The sequence below is a fragment of the Brassica napus genome, chromosome A1, assembly GCF_020379485.1.
Source record: "Brassica napus cultivar Da-Ae chromosome A1, Da-Ae, whole genome shotgun sequence".
Classification (NCBI taxonomy): domain Eukaryota; kingdom Viridiplantae; phylum Streptophyta; class Magnoliopsida; order Brassicales; family Brassicaceae; genus Brassica; species Brassica napus.
The window spans coordinates 28,822,811-28,848,531 of NC_063434.1; the positions used below are offsets into that span (position 1 = coordinate 28,822,811).

The 25,721-nt window shown below is 37.1% G+C and overlaps 5 protein-coding genes across 8 annotated transcripts in view; 3 read left to right on the forward strand and 2 right to left on the reverse strand.

Annotated features, from left to right (window-relative positions):
* LOC125579188 (probable glycosyltransferase At3g07620) overlaps nucleotides 1-1,864 on the reverse strand; it is a 2,330-nt gene extending 466 nt beyond the window's left edge. Inside the window, exons 1-3 of the mRNA XM_048742955.1 lie at nucleotides 1,238-1,864; nucleotides 493-692; nucleotides 70-421 (exon numbers count right to left, since the gene is read on the reverse strand). Coding sequence (XP_048598912.1) covers nucleotides 70-421; nucleotides 493-692; nucleotides 1,238-1,408 — 723 coding nt within the window. The 5' untranslated portion in view covers nucleotides 1,409-1,864. The remainder of the gene's footprint in view (nucleotides 1-69; nucleotides 422-492; nucleotides 693-1,237) is intronic.
* A 3,496-nt stretch (nucleotides 1,865-5,360) lies between these two features.
* LOC106427941 (zinc finger protein CONSTANS-LIKE 9) lies at nucleotides 5,361-8,048 on the forward strand. 4 transcript variants are annotated; one of them, XR_001285562.3, is made up of 6 exons: nucleotides 5,361-5,569; nucleotides 6,037-6,577; nucleotides 6,876-7,046; nucleotides 7,123-7,412; nucleotides 7,492-7,739; nucleotides 7,816-8,048. XR_001285562.3 is itself a non-coding variant. In XM_013868664.3 (6 exons), the coding sequence occupies exons 2-5, from the start codon at nucleotides 6,068-6,070 to the stop codon at nucleotides 7,619-7,621; spliced, it is 1,101 nt and encodes a 366-aa protein (XP_013724118.2). In that variant the 5' UTR covers nucleotides 5,361-5,569; nucleotides 6,037-6,067; the 3' UTR covers nucleotides 7,622-7,638; nucleotides 7,816-8,048. The 4 variants fall into 4 exon arrangements, 3 of the variants coding, with proteins under 3 accessions (XP_013724118.2, XP_013724116.2, XP_013724117.2); XM_013868664.3 differs by having other exon boundaries at nucleotides 7,492-7,638; XM_013868662.3 differs by having other exon boundaries at nucleotides 7,492-8,048.
* Nucleotides 8,049-8,334: 286 nt separating this feature from the next.
* LOC125587588 (GBF-interacting protein 1-like) lies at nucleotides 8,335-13,987 on the reverse strand. Its single transcript, XM_048758388.1, has 10 exons — nucleotides 13,606-13,987; nucleotides 12,676-12,719; nucleotides 12,482-12,587; nucleotides 12,092-12,203; nucleotides 11,542-11,948; nucleotides 11,041-11,413; nucleotides 10,385-10,679; nucleotides 9,879-10,028; nucleotides 9,134-9,643; nucleotides 8,335-9,058 (listed from the first exon to the last, which is right to left on the reverse strand). Exons 1-10 carry the CDS (start codon nucleotides 13,784-13,786, stop codon nucleotides 8,768-8,770), a joined length of 2,469 nt encoding a protein of 822 aa, XP_048614345.1. The 5' UTR covers nucleotides 13,787-13,987; the 3' UTR covers nucleotides 8,335-8,767.
* Nucleotides 13,988-14,497: 510 nt separating this feature from the next.
* Nucleotides 14,498-17,838, forward strand: LOC125579196. Its single transcript, XM_048742987.1, has 6 exons — nucleotides 14,498-15,409; nucleotides 15,627-16,259; nucleotides 16,363-16,497; nucleotides 16,597-16,943; nucleotides 17,041-17,122; nucleotides 17,221-17,838. The coding sequence occupies exons 1-6, from the start codon at nucleotides 14,498-14,500 to the stop codon at nucleotides 17,836-17,838; spliced, it is 2,727 nt and encodes a 908-aa protein (XP_048598944.1).
* Nucleotides 17,839-23,942: 6,104 nt separating this feature from the next.
* On the forward strand, nucleotides 23,943-24,407 carry LOC111213624. The gene has a single exon (XM_022715414.2). It carries the CDS (start codon nucleotides 23,943-23,945, stop codon nucleotides 24,405-24,407), a length of 465 nt encoding a protein of 154 aa, XP_022571135.2.
* The last annotated feature ends 1,314 nt before the right edge of the window (nucleotides 24,408-25,721 follow it).

The window sequence follows — 25,721 nt, forward strand, 5'->3', positions numbered from 1 at the left end:
TGAACGACTTTGATTGTGACCAAATATTTTTAACCAGACACTAACCAAATAAACACAAGAACAACTTACCCAGTCATGGCAAGACAACATGAAGTGATCAAAACCATCGCTTGTGTTCCAATACGGATATTTCTCGGAAATAATCTGAACATAGTCGACGATGACACGTTCCAAGACAGCCTTGTCTCGAACAACGGGATCGAAGAGGTGGTGAAGAATCATGACAACACTAAAAGGTAAGAAGTAGACATGAGCCTTGTCGGGATCTCGGGTCCGATATGTAAGAACATCGTTTTCCATAAAGTTTAGCAACAATCCTTCCATGGAGTATATGTCTTTACAAAGACCATAGTGAAAAATTGGTGGATCTCCTTCTTCATAAACGTATATCTTAAACATCTTCTCCATAAGAAGATAGCTTCTGCCACAATGAAAGATGTTAATATAGGTAACTTCTGTGACAAACATAAACGCATAGGATACAATTTTTACCGATGAAATGCATAAGGGTTCCGATAAATCTCGCCATGAGGAACATAGTCTTCATCTCTTAGAGGAGATGATGTTGTAGAATTAGGATTTAGTTGGGCTTCTCTGATCAACGCCCTCGCGGTTGCTAATTCCGCTTCTACTTTCTTGTCTCTTTTCCAGGATAAAGAACCTGGATTTGATCCGTTCCTCTTCCTTTTTTCCTTCAATATACAAAAGCAAAACATAATTATTTATATTCACTATATGTTACTCACATTAGACACTGATTATTTGCATGTGCATGCATCTACTTTAACGTGGTGTTTTTGGTAAAGGAAGTTACCGCATTTGCTACTTCAAACATAAAATGGTTAGTTAGACAAGTAAAAATCAGGATTGGATCTGAAGTTGAGACTATAAACGTTTTATGGTTAATCTTAATAAAAAGAAATTTCGACAACTAGGCTGCTTTACACGAATTATGTATAATATATAGTTCTATAAAATTTTGGAGTACAAATTAAGCTAATGTTTCATTAGTTTATATCTAGAACCATCCCTGGTCGAGAGAGTTTTTTCCGTTTCCATTTGCTTTTGTATTTATATGATGTAGTAGTAGTTTTTCCAAATTCATAGCTCTATGTTAAAAATTTATAGACAAAATCTCTTTGTCTATAGAAACATAACACAAACAATTAAACCGAAGTTTTAAACATTTATTACAATCAAAATGTGGATGAAAAGGAATAAAGATGGACATATATACCGTGATGAAGGCGGAGGAAAAGGAAGAGGTCCATAGTGAAGAAGATGATGTTGAGAAATAAAGATGGTGAGATGTATTTGGATCCTTTGCAATGAAAATGGCAAATACAACAGCGAAAGTGGCAAATGCCAAGAGAAAGGCGTTCAAGTATTTTGGAAGGTAATCTCTCATCCCTAACTTCCACTTTCTTTTTCTTATTCCACTATTATGCTTCGTATTGGTGTGTTTGCGAGTGAGAGAGTGAAAGATGATGCTGAAACTAAGGAGATCTCGATCGAGTGAGCTAAATAAAGAGAATCATTTGTACACCACTTAACACATAACTGCTCCACATTGTCGATTTACGAATAATTAACAATATGTCAAATACATACTCCTTGTTTTTTGGTCCACCATATAAATTACTTCTCACTTTTTTTTTCTTTTTTTTCAGTCTCTTTTTCTCCCGATTAATTTGGTTCGAATTTGTTTTTAAGATTTTGGATTATAGAATGGGGGTTTTTTCAAAATTCAAAATATCAATTAAACATTTTTTTTATAAAGGAACCAAAAGTAGGATGAATTCATAAACTTAAGTCGATATATCAAGTAGGGAAATATTTCATCTGAGTCTAGACTATAGGATTTGACATAATTAATTTTTTTTTTACTTTGAGTCAGTATGAATATATTACATAATAATATCAAAATTATTTATCTTAGAAAATGTAAATGCACCTTTTTATTAATTTTCTCCTAAATAAAACTAAAACTTGAATTAGTGTTATCATTTCTATAAACCCATAAGCTCTAGTTTTTATACAAAATAATATATTACATAAATTATGAATTGTAAAAATAGTACATACAAAAATTTATATATGTCATCCATTTTTTTTATTTAATTTTAGTCTAATCAAACTACGAATAAAAATTGGTATCTAAATTATTTATATGATACTTGATTTGATTACTTGATAATGTAAAAATTCCACCAGGAAAAAAAAATACAAGTCCACCAGTATTATGGGACGCTATATTTATAGTCAGTTCGGTCCATTAACGTAATTAGAAAAACCTTACAATAATATGACCCATTACTGCCAAGACCTGGCTCTTTATTGTAGCTTTTTGTTAAAACTCTTTTGCTCAGCCGTTCAAACAAAAAAAAAAGACTCTTTTGCTCAGCTGAGTCAAAACCCATGTCTCTTAGGATCTTTCTATGAGAAATAGTTCCACTTCCTTTTTTTTGTGCGGTTCTTTTCTACCAAATATTGAAACCTCAAAGATTTGAAAGAGCTTTTTGGGATTCTGGTATAAAAGGTTAGGTTAGGTCAACTCATGAGATAATCTCCTTATGTCACACAGCTAATGATGTCCTCCTAGGAATAGGATATTTAATACTCCATCCATTTTTTTTTAATATGAGTCGTTTTAGAGAAATTTTTATGTTTTAAATTATATGACGTTTTTGATTTTTTATATAAAATTTATTAAAAGTTAATGTTATATTATTGTACCTTCTATTTTATTATTGGTTGATTTATGGTTAAGTAAATAATTAGTGATGTTTTTGTTTAGAAAATGTAAGAAATTATTGATTTTCTTAATTTGTGTGCACGATTCTAAAACAATTTATATTAACAAAACGGAGAGAGTAGTATTATTGATGTTTTAAGTCGTGATTGGTGGGAGAGGCATATAATAAAGAAATAACAAAAAAGTTGGTGTTAAGTTCATAGAAAGGCACTAGTGAAGAATTAATAAGATAATTAATGTTATCTTAAGAAAAATAAGTGAAGTGTCATCAGCTGCCTCTAATATAAGCCGGTGGTTTTATATTCGAGGAATAAGAATACGATGTTTTTGTACGAGACTTCGGAAGTTCGGATCGTCCTAGAATCTTATCTAACTAACATTCCAGCATCATATTCAACTTGTTATTTTTGCCCAATCTCTCAGTGCGTCTTATCTTTAGCTCTTTTTCTCTCCTTTTTGCTTCCATTATCGTCGATTTTGTATTTTCAAGTTGTATTAACAAATATACAGTTATGGGTCATGCTTAGTAATATAAGCTAACTTTACATCCGTTTTGACTAAACACTAACCGTAAAGCTTAACCAAGTTTTACTCAGCTTTATTTCTTATAATGCTTACCGAGCAAAAATGAATAGAATAAGAAAGGAAAGATATTGAGCATTTGAAACATAGAGTTAGGTATATTTTAGAGTGTGATTTAGAATTTAGGACACTTCTGTAACAATTGTTTTCTAATTTTTTTTTTTAAAGTTGCAGAGAAATTCATCAACTAAAAAAATCATTCAACCATTTTTTATTGTCTGTTCACGTTTTGCTTCTTTTTTTTTCTTTTAATCCTTCAAATTTTTTTATGCGAGTCAAATGGGATCATCGACTATGGATTTCGGCAATAAGTAAAACTCTTTTATCTTAATTTATTCATATATTCGATTATTCGTAAAAGAAATGGGTTTAGTGAACCGGTGAGTTCACCTTTTTTTTAAAATTCACTCAGGCGGAGCCCGAGACTTTTCTTTCTCTCTCTTCGTTTCTTAACGGAGATGAGATTAGACGAAGCTTTCTCTGGTGTTCTACCAAATGTTTTGATTCCGGGAGACAGAGGCTCTTTCAGCCTTGTCGTCGTCGGCTTTTGATCTCGGGGAGGTAGAGGCTTCAGAAGCTCTGCGCCGTCGACAATAGAAGTTTATTTTCCTTTGTGATGCAATCAATGGGTTTAAAGCTTTGATTCTCTGGGAGTCGGAGAAGATCTCGACTGGGTCGATTGTATGCTCTCCGATACACGAAATCAAGGCAAGTAAGAAGATCTCGATTGGGTTGGTGTTTGAGATCTTGACTGGATCGGAGTTTGGGTTCTTCCTTGGATGAGATCTCGATTGGTCGATGATGCTCTTCGTGGAAGACGATGGATTTGTGCCACGGAGTTTCTATTCCGGTGATACTTCGATGTAACGCCGGTGATGGCTCTGGTGACGATGTTCGAAGAAGTGAAAGGTAGAGGTGTCGGTGAAACACGTGTTCCTCATCGGTGAGGAGTTCAACACGTGTGTTTGGCCTTGATAATTAATCGACACGTGTGTGTGTGAGGTCTTGTGGGCTTGGGGTGCTGATGTTGGGCTTATCGCGCCGGGTAATGGAGGCGCTGATCCGGTTAATGATTTGGGCCGGTTTCGTGGGTTGGGCTTAAAACCCATTTAGTTTTCTATCCTTTTGTGTTTGTTTTTTTTTGGTAATGTATGTGGGATTTCCTGTTGGGCTTTGTCCCTTAATAAACCTATTAGATGGCAAAAAAAAAAAAAGGGTTTAGTGAACCGGTGAACAATAGAATAAAGAAGAAAAGGACAAAAGAGATCGATCTATCATCATCATTGCAGAAGCGAATATTTGTTACATTGGTGAATAAAATCTACTAGTACTATTTATATTTAAATATTGTGCACAGTTACATGACAATAATTAATTAATTATCTATATGGTCTCGTCGTTATACATACGTATCTAATTTGGCAGATATTTGTTAGTTTCCCCCTTTCTTTCCCGTCAAGAAAATATCTTTCGTTTTTTTTCGAACCAAAAGATATTTTATACTACTACGCCGACCGAAAAAGATATTTTAGTTTTTGTAAGGTCAAAGCAAAGGAGAGAGATATCATTCATTATTGCGACTTTCTGATTAAAAAGGCAAAACAATAGTACTACTACTAGTTTGTCCAAAAAAAAAAGTACTACTAGTAGTATATCTGAAACTTTTAAAGAAGCATTCTGATTCGTCGAAACGCATCGAAAAAGCGAACGCTTGAGAATCCATTATGGTACAGAAGCGCCACTTGGTGAATTCCAAGTCGCGAGTCACGAGTGCATTGTTTTCAGTACGCGCAGTCTTATGACAGAACATAAACTCCTTTTTCTACTATTATCCCTTCCTTTAATAATATCTGTCCGGACCATAAAGAATTTCTTGCTTTCACTATAAATACGACAGGGACCCACCATACCTTACACAAACCTTTTATTGTACTTTTTAAACTAAAGAAATTAATTATAATTAAAATTAGGCACTTTTTGATAATAATCAGATTATGTCACAAGCAAGCAGCCTACATGTCACACACCCACCCGTTGTCTATCCCTTCATTTTTCTTTCCTTGCGTTTTTTTCTTTTGTTTCCAAAGAGAGAGAGAGAGAGAGAGAGATAGAAGCTGAAGAAGAAATATTGTGGAATAATCGGCTCTGTGTTCTAAGGATTTCTGTCTGTTTGTCTCGAAACTTTATTGGTTCAGCCTGAGAAGATAGTTCAGACGATCTTTCTTATAAACTGTGAGTTGTTTTCCTCTTCTCTCTGTCTTTTTAGTTCTACGAATTAAAGATCCTTCTTCTTTTAGTGAAGGGTCTTCTCTATGAAGGGGCGGATCTTCCATTTTTTCATGTTTTCTTTTTGATTATTGAGTTTTAAGCTTGTTAGGATGAGGATGATTATGATAATTGTGATCACTATAGAAAAAAATCTTGCAATTATTGAATTTTGAACTATGTCAAACAAAAGTACTGTAGATTTACTGATCTGGGGTTTGAAGCTAAAGTTGATGTTATATTTACTTGTTTATTATTTTCTTTTGTTGGTTATAATCTCTGATTTGTGTACTGATTTGTTATAGTAAATCTCATTAAATAGATTTATTTCCGTTTTTATGCTTCTCCTTTTGTTATGAAGTTTCCACCTGTTTATAGAAATCACAACCTGTATGCAGATATGTTTTAATATATATATTTGACTTTTTTTACAGCAGAAGTTGGATTTGGTCAGAGTAATAGAAGATGGGTTACATGTGTGACTTCTGTGGTGAACAAAGATCAATGGTGTACTGTCGATCCGATGCTGCGTGTCTCTGCCTCTCCTGTGACCGGAGTATTCATTCAGCTAATGCATTGTCCAAACGACATTCTAGGACACTTGTCTGCGAGAGATGCAATGCACATCCTGCTACAGTTAGGTGTGTTGAAGAAAGGGTTTCACTCTGTCAAAACTGTGACTGGTCAGGCCACAACAACAACAACAATTCTAATTCTTTGTCAAGTCATCACAAGAGACAAAGCATAAGTTGCTATTCTGGTTGCCCTTCAAGCTCGGAGCTCGCCTCTATATGGTCTTTTTGCTCGGACTTAGCTGGACAATCCGTTTGTGAACAAGAAATTGGTATGATGAATATAGACGATGATGGTCAGACCAACCAAAACTGTAATGAGGATAAGAAAGATGTCATCGTTGGCTCCTCTTCAAGGCTTGAAACCAGTTATGCAGCACATGCAAACTCACCATTTGCTAAGGTAATACTCCCTCCGTTTCAAATTAAGTATCATTATATAATAAAATTTCCTTGAAAAATAAATGTAATTTTATCAATTCAATCAATTCTTTTCCACGGATTTACCTTTTTTCTCTAATTAAATTAAAATAAAAGACTATAAATGCTCATTTAGATAGTCAAATCAGAACAAAATTGAATATATAACTTTTTTTAATTTCTGTGAAAAAAAAACTAAAACAACATCTTACTTGTGTTGCATCCATGGTGTTATCATCTTGTTACTAAATTCGAGTTTATTGTGTGTTTATGGTTTGAAGGATATTGGAGTGTGTGAAGATGACTTTTATGATAACTTGGGTATGGATGAAGTTGACTTGGCACTTGAGAACTATGAAGAGCTCTTCGGTACTGCCTTTAACTCCTCAGGACATCTCTTTGGACAATGTGGAATCGATAGTCTTTTCCAGAAACATCAAGCAGCTCCTGAGGTATATATCTTTTTTGCATTTTCTTTTTGCATCTTTATGTGATTCTAATGATGATTTTGTTTTAATTTTAATCCAGGGAGGGAACTCAGTGCAACCAGCTGAGAGCAATGATTCATTCATGAGTTCTAAAACCGAGCCAATAATTTGCTACACATCGAAGCCAGCACATTCCAACATATCTTTCTCTGGAGTCACCGGAGAAAGTTGTGCTGGAGATTTTCAAGAATGTGGTGCATCATCTTCCATGCAGCTCTTGGGGGATCCACCATGGTATCCTCAAACATCACAGGATAATAATGCTTTCTCACATTCAGTTACTCGTAATAACGCGGTTATGCGTTACAAGGAAAAGAAGAAGGCTCGCAAGTAAGTGCACCGTACTCTCTATTGCAAAATCCAATGCATGCCACAATGAGACACTGTTGATTTTTTTTATTTGCTATAGGTTTGATAAGACAGTGAGGTATGCTTCTCGGAAAGCAAGAGCTGATGTGAGAAGGCGTGTAAAGGGGAGATTTATCAAAGCTGGTGAAGCTTATGACTATGACCCACTCACTCCAACCAGAAGCTACTGAATGATTCTCTATGAAAGGTAAACCTTTAGTAGATACTAGGGAAAAGGTTATGTGACTTATGGAGAGAGTTCTGAAGTCAGAATCTTGCAAACTGTGAAAAACAAGACTATTTACTCTGGTATGATAAGACACTAAACTGATGGTTTAAGCAATCATTCTTTATTGGGATTCAGTCAGTTTTTTTTTGGCCTCAGAAGCTTCATTCTTGTTCAGAGGGATCATTCCTTGCTGCTACAGGCATTACACAGATCAGAGTTCCATGAGTTTTGTTCTTGGCAGGGAGATTTAGGGTAAATAAATAAACAATATGATTGTATACGCCTTTCTTTTCCATTTGTATGTATGCTGCTCATAAATGCTTTTCTGTTTTGCTCTCGGCAGCATTCTTGTAAATTAAAGACATTATCTAGAATCTTTCAGACAGTTATTGAACAGTTTGCCTCAAGAAGACAAAGTTTGTTACCACGTTAAGTCCTCTCTAACTAATTGACTTGATCAAGCTTAACGTTGCTTAGCGTCCAACTCTTTATTGAATTGATTGTAACTTTGAAGTCTCCCCTTGGTAGCTTTGAAGATAACTTTTACATTCGAATTTTCTTGAAACCCATTATTAACATCAAAAGGTCATACATTGTTTTTAGTTTTCTCATATTTTCGAATTCAAATATAAAGAAAAAATTTCAGGAACCTCGAATAGACAAGTTGAGCCAAGATGAAGAAAGTTTGTCCAAATTTGATTGCTGGCCCGGATATGAAAACATTGACCAAAAGGCCAAGAAAAGAACGAAGAGTCTTCAGATACAGACTCAGGCAGGCAGCAAAGTTCTTAGGCTTTAGCTCAGAAACTTATAAAGAGAGCTAAGAACAACCTCTTCTCAAAACTAAGAAAGTAATTTTTTTGCTAAAAACCATAAGAAACAAAAAAGATATAGAAACACCAAAAACACTTTGATTCATAAAAAAATAATAATACCTTCCCCCTATCCTCTTATGATCATTCTCTGTCAATCCCTTCATGCTTCAAAGCTTTTCATCTCTTCGGTAATTTGTTAAATGGCACACACAAACACGCAAGTCAACGAAACCTGCACCATATCTTCCTGAACCCTCAAAATCTTCTTTTACTTTTCTTTTGTACTCCCTGTTTCAGTAATTACTTGGCCAATTCATCTGTGTCTGTTGAGGCTGTTGGAAAACGTTAGGCCCAGGTGCAACCATTTCACCTCCAGCGACACCACCTTGAGACTGTTGTAAGAGCGGATGATGAACTCCTCCTGGTGCTGTCACTGCTTGTCCTGGATGATACATCCCTGGGAATGCCACGTGACCAGCTTGTGCTGGAGCGTAAGTCACGTGTTGCCCATGGTGCTGTAAACCGTAGAAAGAGCTTGGCACATCTCTTCCTGGTCCAGCAATCCATACAGGCAATGCTTCACTCTGCAAAACCCCAGGAAACTTTGAGTAATCCTTTAACCGGATTGGGTTTAAAGAGGGAAAGGGAATAGACATTACCTGTTGCCCTGTTGTGTTGTAGCCGTTGTTTTCCTTCAACTGCAATGTGCTGAGATCCTCATTGGAATTTGAATTCCCAGCTGAAGCAGCAGAGGAGGGATTATACCCTGCTGGGAAGGAACCATACGATGGTCCGTAACCACCAGGCATACCAACATGAGCCAAGTTTCCTGCGTTAGTCCCGGGCTTGTAATGAGGAAGTGTGTATTTGCCTCCTGGTGCAGCAGCTCCAGGGGGTGGAGGAGTATGATATACACCGCTCGCCTGAGGTTGCTGGGGAAATGCACCGTTGCTCAAGAACGGGTGCATTGTCGGGAGAGGTGGATAGAACGGGGAGAAGTAGTGTCCATATGGCATGTAGTTTGGTGGATAATGCGACATGTGTAATCCCGGGGGACGGAAAACAGGAACAGGCTGCTGCGTGACAGGTAAAGAGCTCTGCATCAGCCCAGCAGCCTGAGTTGCCAATGGAGTTGGACTAGCTGTCGACATCACCAAATTGTTTCCACCCTGCAAATCAACATGTTTAAACATTTTAGACACAGAAAACTGATGTTATATGTTTGTAAAATGTTTCATAATGCATTCAAGTGGCTGGTATGTTAAATTTTACCACTAATGCTACTGATGTTGGAAGACTAATGCGATGATAAACGTAAAAATCTCAGAACAACGTTTAGGCCAAAATCGCAAGGCGTGGAATGTATTATATAATAAACAAATAACCCAAAAAAATTGCTCTAACCTCTTGCATGGTTTGAGATGAATGAGGAGGCAACCCTGTAACATTCCCATTGAATTTGGACGCAGCAAAGGGAGAAACACGGCCATCACTGTCAAGGCCTGGGCGGTAGAACTGAGCATAGTAACTCGCTGTATCAAATGGCTGCTGGACCTTCAAGCAACAAAAGCAAATGTTATTTAAATTGAAAATATAAAAATCGATCAAGCATATGGTAGCTTAAAAGATACTCCCTCCGTTTTTTAATATAAGTCGTTTTAGATAAACTTTTTTGTTCCAAATTATATGTCGTTTTCGGTTTTTTATGTAACATTTATTAGTAATTAATGCTGTCTGACCAATGATAATATATCTTCTATTTTTCTATTGGTTAAATTGTGGTTAGGTAAATAATTAATGATGTTTTTGTTTCGAAAATATAAGAAATTAATGATTTTCTTAATCTATGTGCATAGCTTCAAAACGACTTATAATAAAAAACGGAGGGAGTATCAAATTTGGAGCATTACCACAAAATTGGGAATACGAAGGGCATCACGTGCTTGAGGGTCAGCATTCTCAAATTGTGGAAGCTGGCTCCCAGGAGCTGGAGGAGCGAGCCCGGTGATATTACTCGGAACGTGGTCAAAAGAGTTTTGATTGCTTTCGGACTCCAACATATTCTCTTGCTTGGAGACATCATACTCTGGAGCTGCATTTGTTGCGGTAATACCTTCACCAGCCATATCATTTGGAACTTGTGAAGGCGACTCTGAGTAAACATTATTGTCCTCCTCCTTTTCAGTCGAAATGACAGTTGGGTGACTGAATGCATTAAAAAGAAAAAAAAAACATTTTAGACACTGGTCGTATGCTGCATACAGTCATAGTTCAAGACATCAAAGTGAAGAAAATTTAATACCTACAAATGATTAAAAACTGGTTTCTGTTTCAAACTTAAGAGCTACAAGCAGGAAAGAGAGTTGTTTCTAAATACAAAACCCAATTAGCCTAGCCACTGACACTATTAGATCAACTGGCAGCCTACATCATGCAAAAATATACCTAGCGAACTACACTAATCCATTATTTACAACTATTTCCAACTTCTAATCACTCTAAACTGAGAATATTTAGTCGCTCAGATGCAATAATAATAATTGACGAAGTAGAGAAAAGTGGATACCTCAATTCCTCCTCTTCAAACCTTTCTTCAACTTCCGGCGAATTCTGAGAGAGAGGTGCAGATATTTTCTCAGTCTCTGGAAAAGCTACTGAAGTTGATGTTATTGAAAAGCCAGCATCAAAGCTTCCAAAGCTAAACTTGGTTCGTTCAGCCTCTGGAACAAGGATGTGGTTTGGAATAATAACATGCTGACGTTGGATCTGCAAGTCTTCAAGCTGCCTCTCCAATCTAGATGTACCCTCTGCAGAAGGGACAACATCTTCAACAGATTTTTCGCTGGCTTCAGTAGGAACTACAAGAGTTTCGGTTGTAGCTGATGCGACAGAGCCCTGAGTGGTGTTATGGTTCACTGGCTTCGGTTTCCATTCCTTACCTAGAAACGAAGCATCCATGATGGTGGTGTCAGAAGATTGCCAATGCAAATTAAAAACAAATAAAGAAGAACTATGGAAGACAAAAAAGTGTTTCACTTCCTTATTTACATAAATGAATCATAGTTACCTCTTTGAGCAACGGTCTGATGCGACCGGTTACTGTAGTTAGAAGAAGGCCGGCTACCCGTGCTGTTGCTATGAGATGAAGCAGGCCTCGGAACATAAGCGTCGTTCACGGCGGTCTTCACAACCCCACGAGCTCTGTTATGGAACTTGCTTTCTCCCATGTGTTGTTCATGCACTGTTTGCTCGCCAACAGATTTGGGAGTGAATCGAACCTCAGAGGAGGATGGACGAGGGAGTGGCAAAGAACCAGCCGACTTCTGCTCATTAACGCCCAATGCTAGACGATTTTTGCTTGATTCAATGCTGTTTGAGGGGACTGAAGATCCAGTAGCTTTGCCTTGGCCTGAACGAGCTGGTCGGTTGGAAGGATGATGAACATCAGAAGTTTTATCCATCACAGCTGAATGGCTGTTAATAAAACAAAGATCATGAGAAAGTTCATCTACACGGTATATTCATGCTGGAAGAAAAAAGGCCTACTCCTACTAATGTCATACAGAATAAAGAAAAATGATACATAATAGGGATTTGTGCTATAGGATGAGAATCACCTTGACACTGCATTGTCTTTAGTTTTTGTTTCTTGGGAGGTTGAAGCTGATGGATCGGTGACCTGCTTTGGACCGTTTTCTTTTCTGAAAGAATTCTTTGAACCGGCACCATCTGATTAGAAAGTAAACATTCACAACAGAGACTTTATCAACGACTGAACTTTTCAGAAAGAAACAGAGTATGGACAGCCACTAGGGAACTTTCTATAGCACATGCTTCGACTGGGCACACTAAATCCAAGTTATAAACACGTGCAACATGTCCTCGGAGGAAAATAAGCAAGAATAAGTTTTAAGTATATATAACAAACAGGATTAAGACCGCAAGTAAACCACCTTACAAAGAAAACTAATGCTGTATATTAAGAGATGTAACATTTTGGTGTTTACCATGTGATGAATGACGAGAAGAGAAATTCACCCGACCACCCCTGCCACCACGGCCTGGGCCACCAGATCTCCATTGTGGTTCAACAGAATCCTTGTTGGTAAGGTTCTGTTGCATTTAATAACATAGTCAATCACCATGTCACAAAATATGATGTTTAATGAAATAGACCATAAGAAGTGCAAAAACCACCAACCTCTTTTCTCTTATCACGCTTCTTCTTAACCTCAAGGAATGGATCTGCAGAATCACGAACAATTTTCCAAATTAGTTCAGAGCATAGTATCAACCAATCCTAGAAACCGTCCCCAAACTACATGATATTCATACACACGCATTGACTTATATGAACCATTCTAAAATCCCAATGCAATACCACAAGATCTGACTTGACAACAAAAAGCTAAACAAAATAAAAATAACCAGAGTTGCACTGATAGATCCAGAGACATGGGTTTAAAACTTTTTTTCAAAGAGCGCAGAAAACAAGTCCATGGACATGTGAATTTCTAAGCAATAGATTCAACATCTACAAGTAGTCCCCCCTCAGACAAAGCACTCAGATAATTTTCACTTAGACCATCTCTAATGTATTTCTCTATTTTTACCTCTAAAATAGAGGAACTCTATAATAGAGTTGGGTTTTACTCCAATGTATTTCTCTAAAATAGAGATCTCTACATATAGAGCAAAATATAGAGGAATGCTATTTCTTCCTCTATAAATAGAGGAGAAAATAGCAATCTCTATTTTAGAGGCAAAAATAGAGATGGGTTGGAGTGATTTTACCTCTAAATGCTATTATAGAGGTAGAAATAGAGGTGGGTTGGAGATGCTCTTAGAAGCTAAGTAACCTTTCACACACACACCACTAGTGGATATAAATTGATTCTCACGCATATTCTAAATCAAATCCTAAACTTTTTTTTGTGGAAAAACGGATATAAAACAAAATCACAAAGACAACTTTTACTACCGAACATAAGAGAAAGACAAATCAGAAGCTAAAACCTAAGTTTAAGACAAGAAAAAAAAAACAAAAACCCCCAAATCGAAAACCTAAAATTACATCGCGGATCCGTTAATCGAACGAATCGAATACAAGGATTAAAAGATCATTACATACCCTGAAGAAGAAGGCGCTGAGTAGCCTCATCGGGATTCATATTGCATTCGAGGAGCATTGCGTGAATCTCCTCCTCACTGTAGTTCCCAGCAGTGATCTCCTTGATCGTCTGAATCGTCTTCCGAGTCTTCGCCGGAATCGAAACCCTAGCGCCACCACCACCACCACCGCCGCCTACCATCCTCTTAACAAACTTACGTCGCTCTTTGTCGCTTCTGTGAATCGAATCTGGGACCAGACCTAGAAGGTCTCGGTGCCTATACGAATAGGAGAGTGATGAATCAGCAGAGGAGAGGATTGGGATTTGAAACTACGAGGAGGAGGAAGAAGGGGGCGAGAAAGGGGAATGAGCAAAAAAAAAAATACGCAAGTGTGTGATTTTAGAAGCGTAGGGCTCTCTCTCTCTTATACTACTATTATGTTTTGGCTTAATCCTTTTTCCTTCTCAGTTTTTAAATTTTTAATTATTGAAATTAATGAATCTTTTAAGAGTAATTGCGTCCGATATCAACGGACAGAAGATTATTTAGGGAATTGGCATAGTGGCTTTTCGTCACTGTTGACTTGGTGCATATGTCCCAAAATACCCCTATAGACTATATCTCACAACCCTATTGCGGACAGCTAACCTATTCTATAGGTCCTAGTAGAAGTAGCAATAAAAGTACATAAGGATCACTTTCACGTCAACCTCGTGTACTTCACGCAGCTAAAGATAAGAATCAGTTGGCAATAGGTGAAATTAAATTGATCATAAAAATTTCTCAGCTTTTTAATTACAGAACTTTCTCTTTCATCTGGTTATTTAAGCGTATACGAAGGAGACGAAATTGCAGCTGAGAAGAAAGAATACCAACAAAAATAAATACATCGAAGACGCAAACGAGAAAATATGGTTTCTGTCAGGCTAGTTGATTGTTCTGATCCACCGGAAGAACAACCCGTCAGACCGATCCCTGAGATGATGTTTGCAGTTGGAGAAGAACCAGTCGGCGTGCGTGTTCTCACCTATCTCTCATCCGGAGCCATTAATCGCATCTTTAATGCATTAGAAGAGGAGGAAGTACAGATTATACGGAGATCTGCGTTTGGGAAAATTCTGGAGATTGTGGACAAACCAGTTTTTTCCGGGAGATTCGCCAGATTCATACTATCGAGGCAGTTGAAAACGAAAAAAAAACATGAAGCTTGGTTCCGTTTTGCTGGTAAACCAATACGGTTTTCCCTTAGAGAATTTGCGATTGTGACCGGTCTACCATGTGGAAAGTTTCCAATGAAATCAAAGATGAAGCTCAAAGAAACTATTTCCGAAAAACCATACTGGCCTTCCCTTTTTGGAAAAGCTGAGGTAGCTACAGTGGCTTCTGTGATCAAGTTGCTTACGAGGCGTACAGTTGCAGATCGGGTTGTGCGTATCAAATACGCATGCTTGGCGATATTATCTTCTGTTCTTCTCCCAACAAACATGAAGATGAAAATTTGTAGAGAACATGCTGAGGCTATTGAAGATCTGGATGAATTTTTTTCTTACCCATGGGGAAGACTTGCTTTCGACATGCTTATGGGAAGTATTAAAGAGAGAGACGAGGTTTCTCTGTCACAAAATACCATTGCTGTTAAAGGATTTGCACTTGCCTTGCAGCTTGTGATGGTTGAGGCCGTCCCCTCTCTTACTGAAGTTGTCCAGGAAACGTGTTCTGATTCCGAAGGAGACAGCGACGAAGAATATGATGGTATGTGTGAGAAATCAAAGAGAAAGACGCTTAGTCCTGGTCACGCAAGAAACGTTGACAAGCAAACTGATGTAAGAAATTTGCATAAACTATACATTTTTTTACGAACAAGTCATGGTCTTTTGGAGTGGTTTTTTTGGGAACTAAAAATAGTTTGAAGTCCATTGAATTTGTTTTTGCGATTTATATCCGGTTTTACGATTTATATCCGGCTCAGTTATCTTTGTTCTAAAATGCAATGTTTGCTAGAATTAGTTAAAGACTCAGCCTACGTATTGTGTGTTCCAGGTTTTTGTTAGAAGTATAATTGATGAAGACCCATTGAGACCCATAGACGAGTCAAATTTGGTCTGGTCTGACGAGGAAGATGATGAAAAGGTTAACAACATGGTATATCTCATCAATACAAACTTTCAGTTCACGAAGTCCATGTTTGTTGGTGGGCTGAGTAAGTTAGATGTAGATCGCATGAGAGAAACCGATAATCTGACATCGAAGGCTAAGAAATCGAAGAAACTGCCTGTCCTAAACACTTCAAACGATCCAGGTTACATTGCTTCCCTTGTTATTGAGAAAATGAAACCAGAGTTTCAAACTATGGACGGGAATATCATGCAAGCTTGTAGGAGGGTAGATTCAATAGAGGGATCTTTGGTTGGACTTGTTCACTCTGTTTTTGGGAAGTTAAAAGAAGAAATGCTAGAGTCGGTTAGGCATTTGGTTACTGCGTTGACTAAAGTAGAAGGTGCTGCTCCAGCAATGATTGAAGAGAACCTAACAAATACAGCGGTTAGACAAAATGGCATTGTGCCGGATTCAAATTCGAGTCCAGTTAGAGAAGCAAATGATCAAACTATCCGTAACATTCTTGGTAATCTAAGTTCGTACTCCACTCCCCCAAATTCGCCGCGTTTATGCCAGGTTAATTTTATTCTATACCAATTTTAAATGTTGCAAGGGAGTCTCCTAGCATGCTGAATTGGGGAGATGTGTTCTTCGTTTTCTTTTTTTTTTCCGTTTGTAGGGGGAGAATCCCAGTCCAAAATATAATGAGGAAGGTTTATATTTTGAAGCTGGAGGTGATAACGTTAATGACAGTTTTGCACTTTCAGCTCATAGCCAGAATCATCAACGGGCAGTTGAAATCAATCAACCATTGGTCTGATTGTCTTTATATTTTTCCGAAATATATATTTGTCAATTATATCTACAAAGTGATGCATTACAATTTCATGTTCTTTATTCTTATTCTGTAAAGGAGGAAGAGAACAGGGTACAGGGACCAGCCATGGATATGCCTTCTTTTTCTCTGGGTTTAACGCAAGAAGAGGCGTTGAATGGGAATCATGGTATTACTTTCAAGGAGTCTGTGTGTCATCAGCCTGAGTCTATTGTCAAGGCTGTTGATAACATTGAAGTACGACATCAGTATCGGAAAAGCAAAAGACAAAAGTGTGTTCCTCATGCACTTTTGGCGGATTACGAATGTGGTCCGGAGATTGGGTCACGTGTGAAGAAATCCCAAAACTTCATATTTTCAAGTCATGAACGAAATCAGATCGATAGGAAGTATGAACGACTTTTACAGAGAGTAAACCGACATTTGTAAGTAATTCCAATATTTCTCACTCTTTCTTAGAGTACTTACTCTTAAGGAAAATAACTAGTGTATTAAACATTTGTTTTTAAGTTGTGCGATCAGTGTTTATAAAGTCAGTGGAGTCTCGGTGTTAGGAAAAGATATTCTACTAATTGCAGAGAGATCGAAGTTTCTCACCTCAAAGGTTAACCATTGTTTTCACTTTCTGACATTAACTAATTCTTTACGGTCTGTTACAATATTTAAAACAATAATTTGTATATAACCGTGTGTTTTTCGCAGGTTGTTGACATACTTATACGGCTTGTGCAATATACTGTTCAACAACAATTTACTGCACATACTCAGCACAGGGATGTATTTCTTGACAATACATATGCCTCCGCAATCACAAAGACATATCCCAAGTTTCGTAAGAGTAGGAAAAAAAATGCCTACATTTTCCCCAGAGGAGTGGTTAAAATATTTACAACAAGGGAAGATTCATTCCTCCAGCCTACCCGGTATTACTTTCCACTAAATGTGGGGAAGAAACATTGGGTAGGTATATGTGTGGATCACAATCGTGGGAAAATAACAGTTCTAGATAGCAATACCTCCTTGTTCACTGATGCAATTATGGAGAAACATCTACAACCTCACTTGGTTATGTTGCCGTATCTTCTCAGACTCTCTATGCAAGTAAGTGGAACTGATGAACCAAAGCGTTTTGCTGTTGAGCGTCCCAAAGATTTTGCTCAAACCCAAAATCCAGCCGACACTGGGCTGATGGCTGTGCTATTGATGTCCACCCATGCTGTTTACGGTCTTGAAGCATGCAAGAATATCAATACTGATGTTCTTGTGGAAGCAGGTAGGAGTGCTGCGGTTATGGCTTTTGAGTGTGAAGATATGTTCTAGTTCATGTATAATAAGGTTGTGCTATGTTGTATGGTTATCGTTTGTACTATTTGGATTCAGACTCTCTACGTTACGGGTTTACTGTAATGGATATTGTATTATAAGCACTAGTTTACCGAATTAACTTTCTATTGCATGGGTTGTAATAGGCAATCATTGTGTATAAGGATCTTGTCGCTAAACAATAACTCTCATACTTGTGGTAATAGTATATTAGTAATAGTATATTAGATATAGTGGATTATAGCCGGTTTAAGTGTAACATGTATAGTCACTATAATACGCTAGTGTATGTAAGATGTGATAAATAGGGGAATCGGTTTGCATAAACCGGCATTTTATTAAACTATAGGAAGTTAATTCGGTATAACCATAACAATTATATTAGTAGTTCAGTCTAAGTTATAGTGGCATACCTCTTTTCCTATGTTACATAAATCCGTTATCGAATTTACTACTATTGTAATAGGAAGACCAGATTTGTAATGTTTACTTTTTGGTGAACGTATAGTTTAGTTTTCAAGACAATATTATCCACTTCTCTTAATATATTTTGTGGTGATAGACAAGCGAGTATTTGTAATTTATAACAAACATTGGCATTCTTATTTATATTACAATCTCGGGCTTAATAATATCCTGCCTCCATCCATTTGTAGAAACTATTTTACAAACTTTATTTATTATGATTTCTGCCTAGCAGCAGTCCACCTTGCCTTTCCAACACCTTCATCATCCGAGAAATGCCAACATCTCTTCACTTCATAAGTTTTTTATATCGCAGCTTTACATGTAGCCCGATTGTGTCCACTTCCTTTGCACCGGCTACAAACATGTTTCTTTCTTGGAGCTTTCATCTGGAAAAAAAAATTCATCAGTCAATAGTTCAATGGGAACATAAATGATCTACTAAAGCATGGATACCCTTATTTCGCCGGTTGATAGTATCCTGCTCTTACGGGGACGGCCTGGTGGTCGTTTGGTTGCTGGCGGGAGGATATCCAAATTACCTGCTCCGCTTTGCTGATTCTGTTCGGTATTGATCTTGCTGATGGGAAATATATCATCTTTGTAAGCTGACGCAAGACACTCTAAACTGTAAACTTCAGAAACAAGTGTTTCCACCCTCACTTTTGCTTTGATTGCAGCTGAAATAGCGTGTGGACATGGTATAAGTAGTGTTTGGAAGACATTACAAGTGCAACTGCTAGTTGAAAGATTGACGTGGAACGATGCTCCTTCTTTGTCCCGCACTTCGTATTCCAAACTATTTATCTTAGTTGCAAGCATCCCTCCGCTTTGCTCAAAATTTCCAGCTACTATCTCTAGCACACGTGGGGTGAAACGGCCACTTCCATTGTCCGTAACATTACGTCTTTCTGAAAACCAAGTCATCAGTTTTGATCTAATATATTCAACCAATGCCATTATAGGATACTCCCTTGCTTCACGAAGAACGGAGTTCCAACTCTCGGCAATGTTGCTAGTCATAACGTCGTATCGATTTCCAGTAAAATGCACACGCGTCCAATGTTCAAACCCAATGTCTATTAGGTATTCTGCGCAAGATGCATTTATCATCTTTATTTCGTTGAAAACGGCGTAGAATTCTGGAAGCCGATATGCCCGTGCTGCTTTACCAACTAGGTAAGAAAGATGCTTGTTCTTGAAATAGGTACGTATGTTACGTTTCAAATGTAATATGCATGCACAATGTTGGGCTTCTGGATAAACCTGCACGTCCCCCGCAAGAACCATGAGCTTATATTATTCATTGCTAACATCACATGTCATACAACGTAGAGCTAATGCTTTATTATATAATATTTCGTTTCTTCCGTATAATGATTTCCTTTGGTATAATTAAAGTATGCAAACAAATTACTAACCTTTGATATCCCGTAGTAAATAGACGCGTGCCTATCCGAAACAAATACAGTTTCCTCTTTGTTTGGGATGAAATGCAAGAGCATCTTGAAAAACCACTCCCATGCCTTGTCATTTTCACTATCAACAATTCCAATGGCTAGAGGAAAAACTTGATAGTTACCATCTTGGGCTGATGCGGTCATTAAACATCCACCATACTTACCTCGCAAATGTGTGCCATCGATTATAATGACACTACGCATGCGTTTGAATCCATTAACCGAAGCAGCAAGAGCTAAAAACATGTACTTGAACCTATGCCCAAATCCTGCTTCGAATTGTGTCTCCATATGAGTAATTGTTCCTGGGTTTGCAACAACGAGTCTTTGGAGATAATCCGGAAGCAGCTTATATGATTCACCTGAAGAGCCTTTAGCATAATCGAGTGCAACCTCTCTCGAACGCCAAGCTTTCCAATAGGAGATGTTAACATTGTGATCACCCAACATTACTTGAATAATTTCATTAGGCCTTGGTGGACCACTATTTCCAGCATATCTGGACCTCATCACCTCTCCAATGACACCATGTGTGGCTTGTCGTTCATAACCTGCAATAAGAAAGTCGTTACAGTTATTGACGTTAATATCTTCATATTCTAAAGCATAACTGGAGTGAAAATTCAAAGGAACATGTATGGTAAATTGATGAAATGTTTTAGGTTTTTTTTCTTGTCTTTTAAAAAAAAAATTCAATATAACAAGACAACTTATGAGTTAGGAGTGCAATTTTAACTTCTAGTTAAGATATTGAAGTTTAGAAGATGGCATACAAATTGATTATCCATTTGATCATCTTGAAACATCCGTTAAGCTTTAAGTTATGATATTAGAGATGCATAGAATGTGAGAGAAAAAAAGTGAAAACATAGATGATCCATGGACTGACGTTAGTCTCCACAAGTTTTTTCAGCAACAAGTTGGCAAAATAACACACTTTTTACTTTTCTTTCTCCTTTTCCTAGCCTGGTTTTATTTTTGTGAATATATAAGATACAGAGATTGACGATCATCAACGGAACATGTATGGTAAAAGTCAAAGTTAATATTCATATTAACGTAATTTTTTGGGAATTAATTGTCTTTTATACTGACTCATTTTTACTATCAAAACTTTTCTTTTCGGAACCGGATTAGTGAACGAACAAAGGAAAATGTTAGATAAGGTTAGTAGCTGAATTACCAACACGATCATCAACGGAACATGTATGATGTAATTTGGCTTTTCGGACTTCATAGTTCTCCACATTTTTCATCTTCGTTGCATATACTCGCCACTGGCATGTTCCACTCATGCAATTCATCACCATTACGTCTGGTGATGAACGTGTGTTTTTGAACCTGAATTTATTGCGCAAAGCATAGAGTGCCATATGTTGTTTGAAGTGTCCTTTGTTTTTAAACACCATTCCTTCAAATAGATCGTCTGGTGCAAGAGTTATGTTTCCTACAGAGGGATTTGTGCTTTGAAATTTAGTTGCACGGAACTTATAATAGAGCAAACCTATTTTACATTGATATTTTACATACAAAAGGCCCCATACATAGTTGATATTGCAACGATCCGGATATTTTGATACACAAAAAGGATCACCCCATACTGATATTTTACATACCGTTCCACAACTTATTTATTTTAAGGATTTTAAAAGAAGGGATCAGACCCAAACCCACCACTGTCCCCGTCGACATCAGATTCAGAGTCCTCGATTTCGATGGTTGCTTCAGCGGCACTGTGGCCGGTGTTTCCAATACCAAGTGTGAGATCGAGACTTGGCCCGCCGTTGTTGGGATTGGCAGTAGGTGGTCCACCAATGGCATGCTGAGTTAATGGTGCGGTTATTCCATTCTGTATAGCGTCCGAATCCTCTCCTGCATGTTCCAAGACAACTACGGATTTAATAATATTTATTTAGATATATTTTGACGCCATATATAATATTTTCGTATTTATGATTACTACAACCTTGCCCGACTGCTTCCGAGAGGTTAATGACATTTTCAGAGTTTGGTATTGGTGGAGGTAACACAAGGTTATTCTCGCTGTCATTTAGAGCGTCTGAAGAAGCAGTGTAAGACGCTTCATCATCATCAACAATCAGAACACTCGTGGGTGTTGGTGGTGAAGTGACCCTCAGATTTGGACCTATTGGAAGGCCTAACACACCATTAGTTGGACGCGGTGCTGGCGGGACATTGATTGCAAAGTGACGTTCAGCATCCAACATTTCCTCCCAATAAGCCTCTTCCTCATGTTCTTCTTCCCATGTAGGTGGGAAGCGAGGTATTTGACTAAGAGGTTCGACCTCCAGTGGCGTCAATTGGCCTTGTATGTTCGGAGCTTGGATATTAGGAATTGTAGGTTGGAGCTGCTCAAGATCCATTGGTTCGCCGTGCAAAACTACGAGTTATAAAAAATACGTGTCAAAATCATAATTTTCAACTCCAAACAGCTTTGTTCTTGACGGTTTAATATAATAGCTGGAGATTAGACTAGTTTTGGTGAAAGAACTAAACACATAACAAAAAGTGGGGACTCTAACCATCAACGTTTAAACATCAACTACTAACACTACATGTTTATGTGAATATTAATATTTCTTAACTCTAACGGTCAATGTTTAATAGTTCATATGTAAGCAGTAAGATATATGTTACGTTAACTTTCCTGTCTATGGCTAAGTTAAATATTAAAGAGTTTTAGAATATAATACCCTCTTCGTTTGGCACATTGTTCCTTTCCTCTTCCGTAGACAAGGGTTCCCCTTCCACTATTGCGATCATATCATCAACAGTTAGGCGGGGAAATTCCTCCCTAGCTTCATTAGATGGCGCATAAACCATCTCTATCTCAAGAGAGACACGATAGACGATGAGCAACTGGGGTTCATTGAACAACATCTCCAACATAGTCTTGCTACAAACAATGGGGTGCCCCCCCACGAGTTCTGTCAACCAAAAGAAAATTAGAACATTATTATTTAGTTAAGCCATATGCTAGACGGTTGCTCTGTTGTTTTAAACAAAACTATAACGTTTGCTACTACAAAAATACATACCTTTTATGGCATGATAATGCTGTTCTTCGGTTACTCCCTCTCCTAGGAAACTGTTCTCTCCTATTTTGAAGGGGGTTCGACAAAGAAACTGGTATTTAGCAACTAGCTCAGGTCCGCTAGTCACATACATAACCGGTTCTGTCATATACTCCCTCACACTAAGCATGGTCTCGACATCTTTATCGGCTGACAAAGTAATCGGTGGGGTCCTTGAACCTTCAGGAAGGAGCATCCAATCCGGGAGCTGATATGTTAAGGCGACGGGAGTGAGGACTCCTAGAGTAAGCCTTATACGAATCATCTCCACCAAACCTTCGTAAGAGTCCTCGGGTTTGATTAACACAGTCTCTCCTTCCAAAGATGGATTTTCATCAAACCTCCACTCCCCGGTCAAGGTCTTTTCCCAAACACCATGAACAATTCTCACAAACGTTCCCATCTGTAAAAAATAACAAGATATCGTAAGGTCGGATCATTTTTAAAAGTACACAAGGTCAAAACTGAAAACTTTCTGATATTTTAACTGTTTAGCTTTACAAAAATACAAAACCCTAGCTGGAGACCAGCCATGTACCTTTAAAGCTGTTCCCACAGGTGATTATCCGGAATCTGTAAGACAAAACGGAAAAGGACGTTTGCTTTTCTTACTAAGTTGGTGATGATGGGAGTCTTAATTTATAGCCAAATGGGGATAGATAGTTACAGTAATACAGCTTTACAACCTTAAGGAACATAGCATTAAATGCAGCCAGCTACCTATACGTAGGTGTCACTATTCATGATTAGGGTAGGATATCATGATGATAATATCTCTGACACACTAATGATATTACTAATTTTAAATTAAAATATTACACTTATTATCTTCAATCGGTTTGGTTTACCATAGAATTGGTTACCAACTAATGAAAATTTGATGTCGGGTTACCAGCTTCGTTCGACCGGTAAGTAAATGAATTGTTGTTCGTTTTTAATCCACATAATTTATATTTTTAAAGTTAAACAACTGGCCCAAAATGCTACACGTCTTATGTACTCGAACCTTCCATGAGAGACATAAAAACTGAACTGTAAATCATTCCGTTCTGCATCGTCTCCTTCTTAACAGCAAACAATCATGGCGTATAGTCAGACTTCCTCGGCGTCAATTGGTTCAACTCCAAACAATGAAGGTCCACCTTGCCACTGTTCACAACCGACTGCCTTGACAATGGCGTGGACTGAAGAGAATCCTGGAAGGCGATTTTACAAATGCGATGAACATGGTTTTGTGGTTTGGCATGACAAGGACAAATCATGTCGTTGGCAGAAGCAAAGTCTTTTGGAGGCAAGGGAGAAAATCCTTACCCAGGCTGAAGAAATCAAGGCTTTGACGATCGCTCTACGTCGAGCTAATGCTCAGCTTGCTGCATTAGAGGTTTCTCGGTCTTCTGGGTCAATAAATGAAACTTTGAAGGCAATTGAAGATCACATTTCAACACATATCAATGAGACCCAGAAGGTGTTCCGTAACCTTGTTCTTTATTCTGGTAGTGGGTTTGCAATAGCTACTGCCGTCATCATCTTTTACATGAAAAAGTAGATGTATTCTGAACCCTTGTTGTGCACTCATGTTTCTTATCTGTTGTCTTAATATTAACTATTAATGTTCTCCTCTTTCAGTTAATTTTTTTTTTGGTGTTATGTTCTTCTATTACTAGCTATTCTTCTTAAAAATTCCCAGCTATGATCCTTTGTAATATATTAATGGTTATGTTAAGTTTGTGTAATACGAGGTCATTACAATTAAATCTTATGTTACTTAAATAATTCCGACACTAGTTGATAGTGTTACGTATTATCCAAACAACTGTTGTTTCTATAATGTGAGAACGATAAAACAAGTACAAATAAGGATTATGATTTTTTTAATTGATGTCTATGAAAGTGTACAAGGAATATATGAAGAAAATGGTATACTACTTATCTTTCTTACGTGTTCCTCACGCGCCTTCACTCGTGATTCAGTTTTACTACAAGTGGGAACAAATGAAGACAAAACCGTCTCATTCCTCTGACATCTCTGACACACTCTTTTGTGATGCATAACCTGCGTAGAGGACAAATCGGTAAGTTCACATTGACGGCTATATCCACGTACCTAATTAAAAAGTTGTGTGTATAGTTACTTCAATATCTTTTGTTTCTTGTATTTTCAGCCAAATGCCCCATCTTTTAATCTCTGATGATTAATTTTTGGGAATTTTTTTTTAATGATGGCGTTAAGTTTTTTTAAGCGGTTCAAAGATATGATGGGAGGCTAAAGGTCATAAAGTAATAATTTAACAATAATTTTGACTATTGTGTTATGTGTGTTTTAAATAGTTCATTCTTTTGACACATTAAAATAAATAAATAAACAAATTGTTCTTTCAACATTATATACAAATTGTTCTTTTAATTTTTATAAAAAAAATTTTCAATAATTTTTATAATTTTATTTTAACAAATATAACTATGATGCTAGGTAAACAAATGATTATAGGATTTTGTTAAAAATTAAAATGATAATTTACTATTTGTTTAGAATATGTTTTCGTTATGTATTTTTGAAACTAATTATATTTTTGTGCCTTATACCTATAAGTAGTTTTAACTTTGAAGGTTTAGTACTGGTTATAAATCTTCATTTTATCAATGTTTAAAATATAAAAAATACTAATTGTTCATATACATTTAAATTTTAATCTATGTTGCTAAAGAGAAAATGGGGATATTCCCTCTAATCCTGTTTTCCAATAAACTCATTCCACTTTATATAAAAAGTTGATAAATAATTGTACATGTCCTCCATAGGGATTACAATGTTTCATCAATATAAGTTATGTTACTCGTTAAAAATAACAATTGTATTATA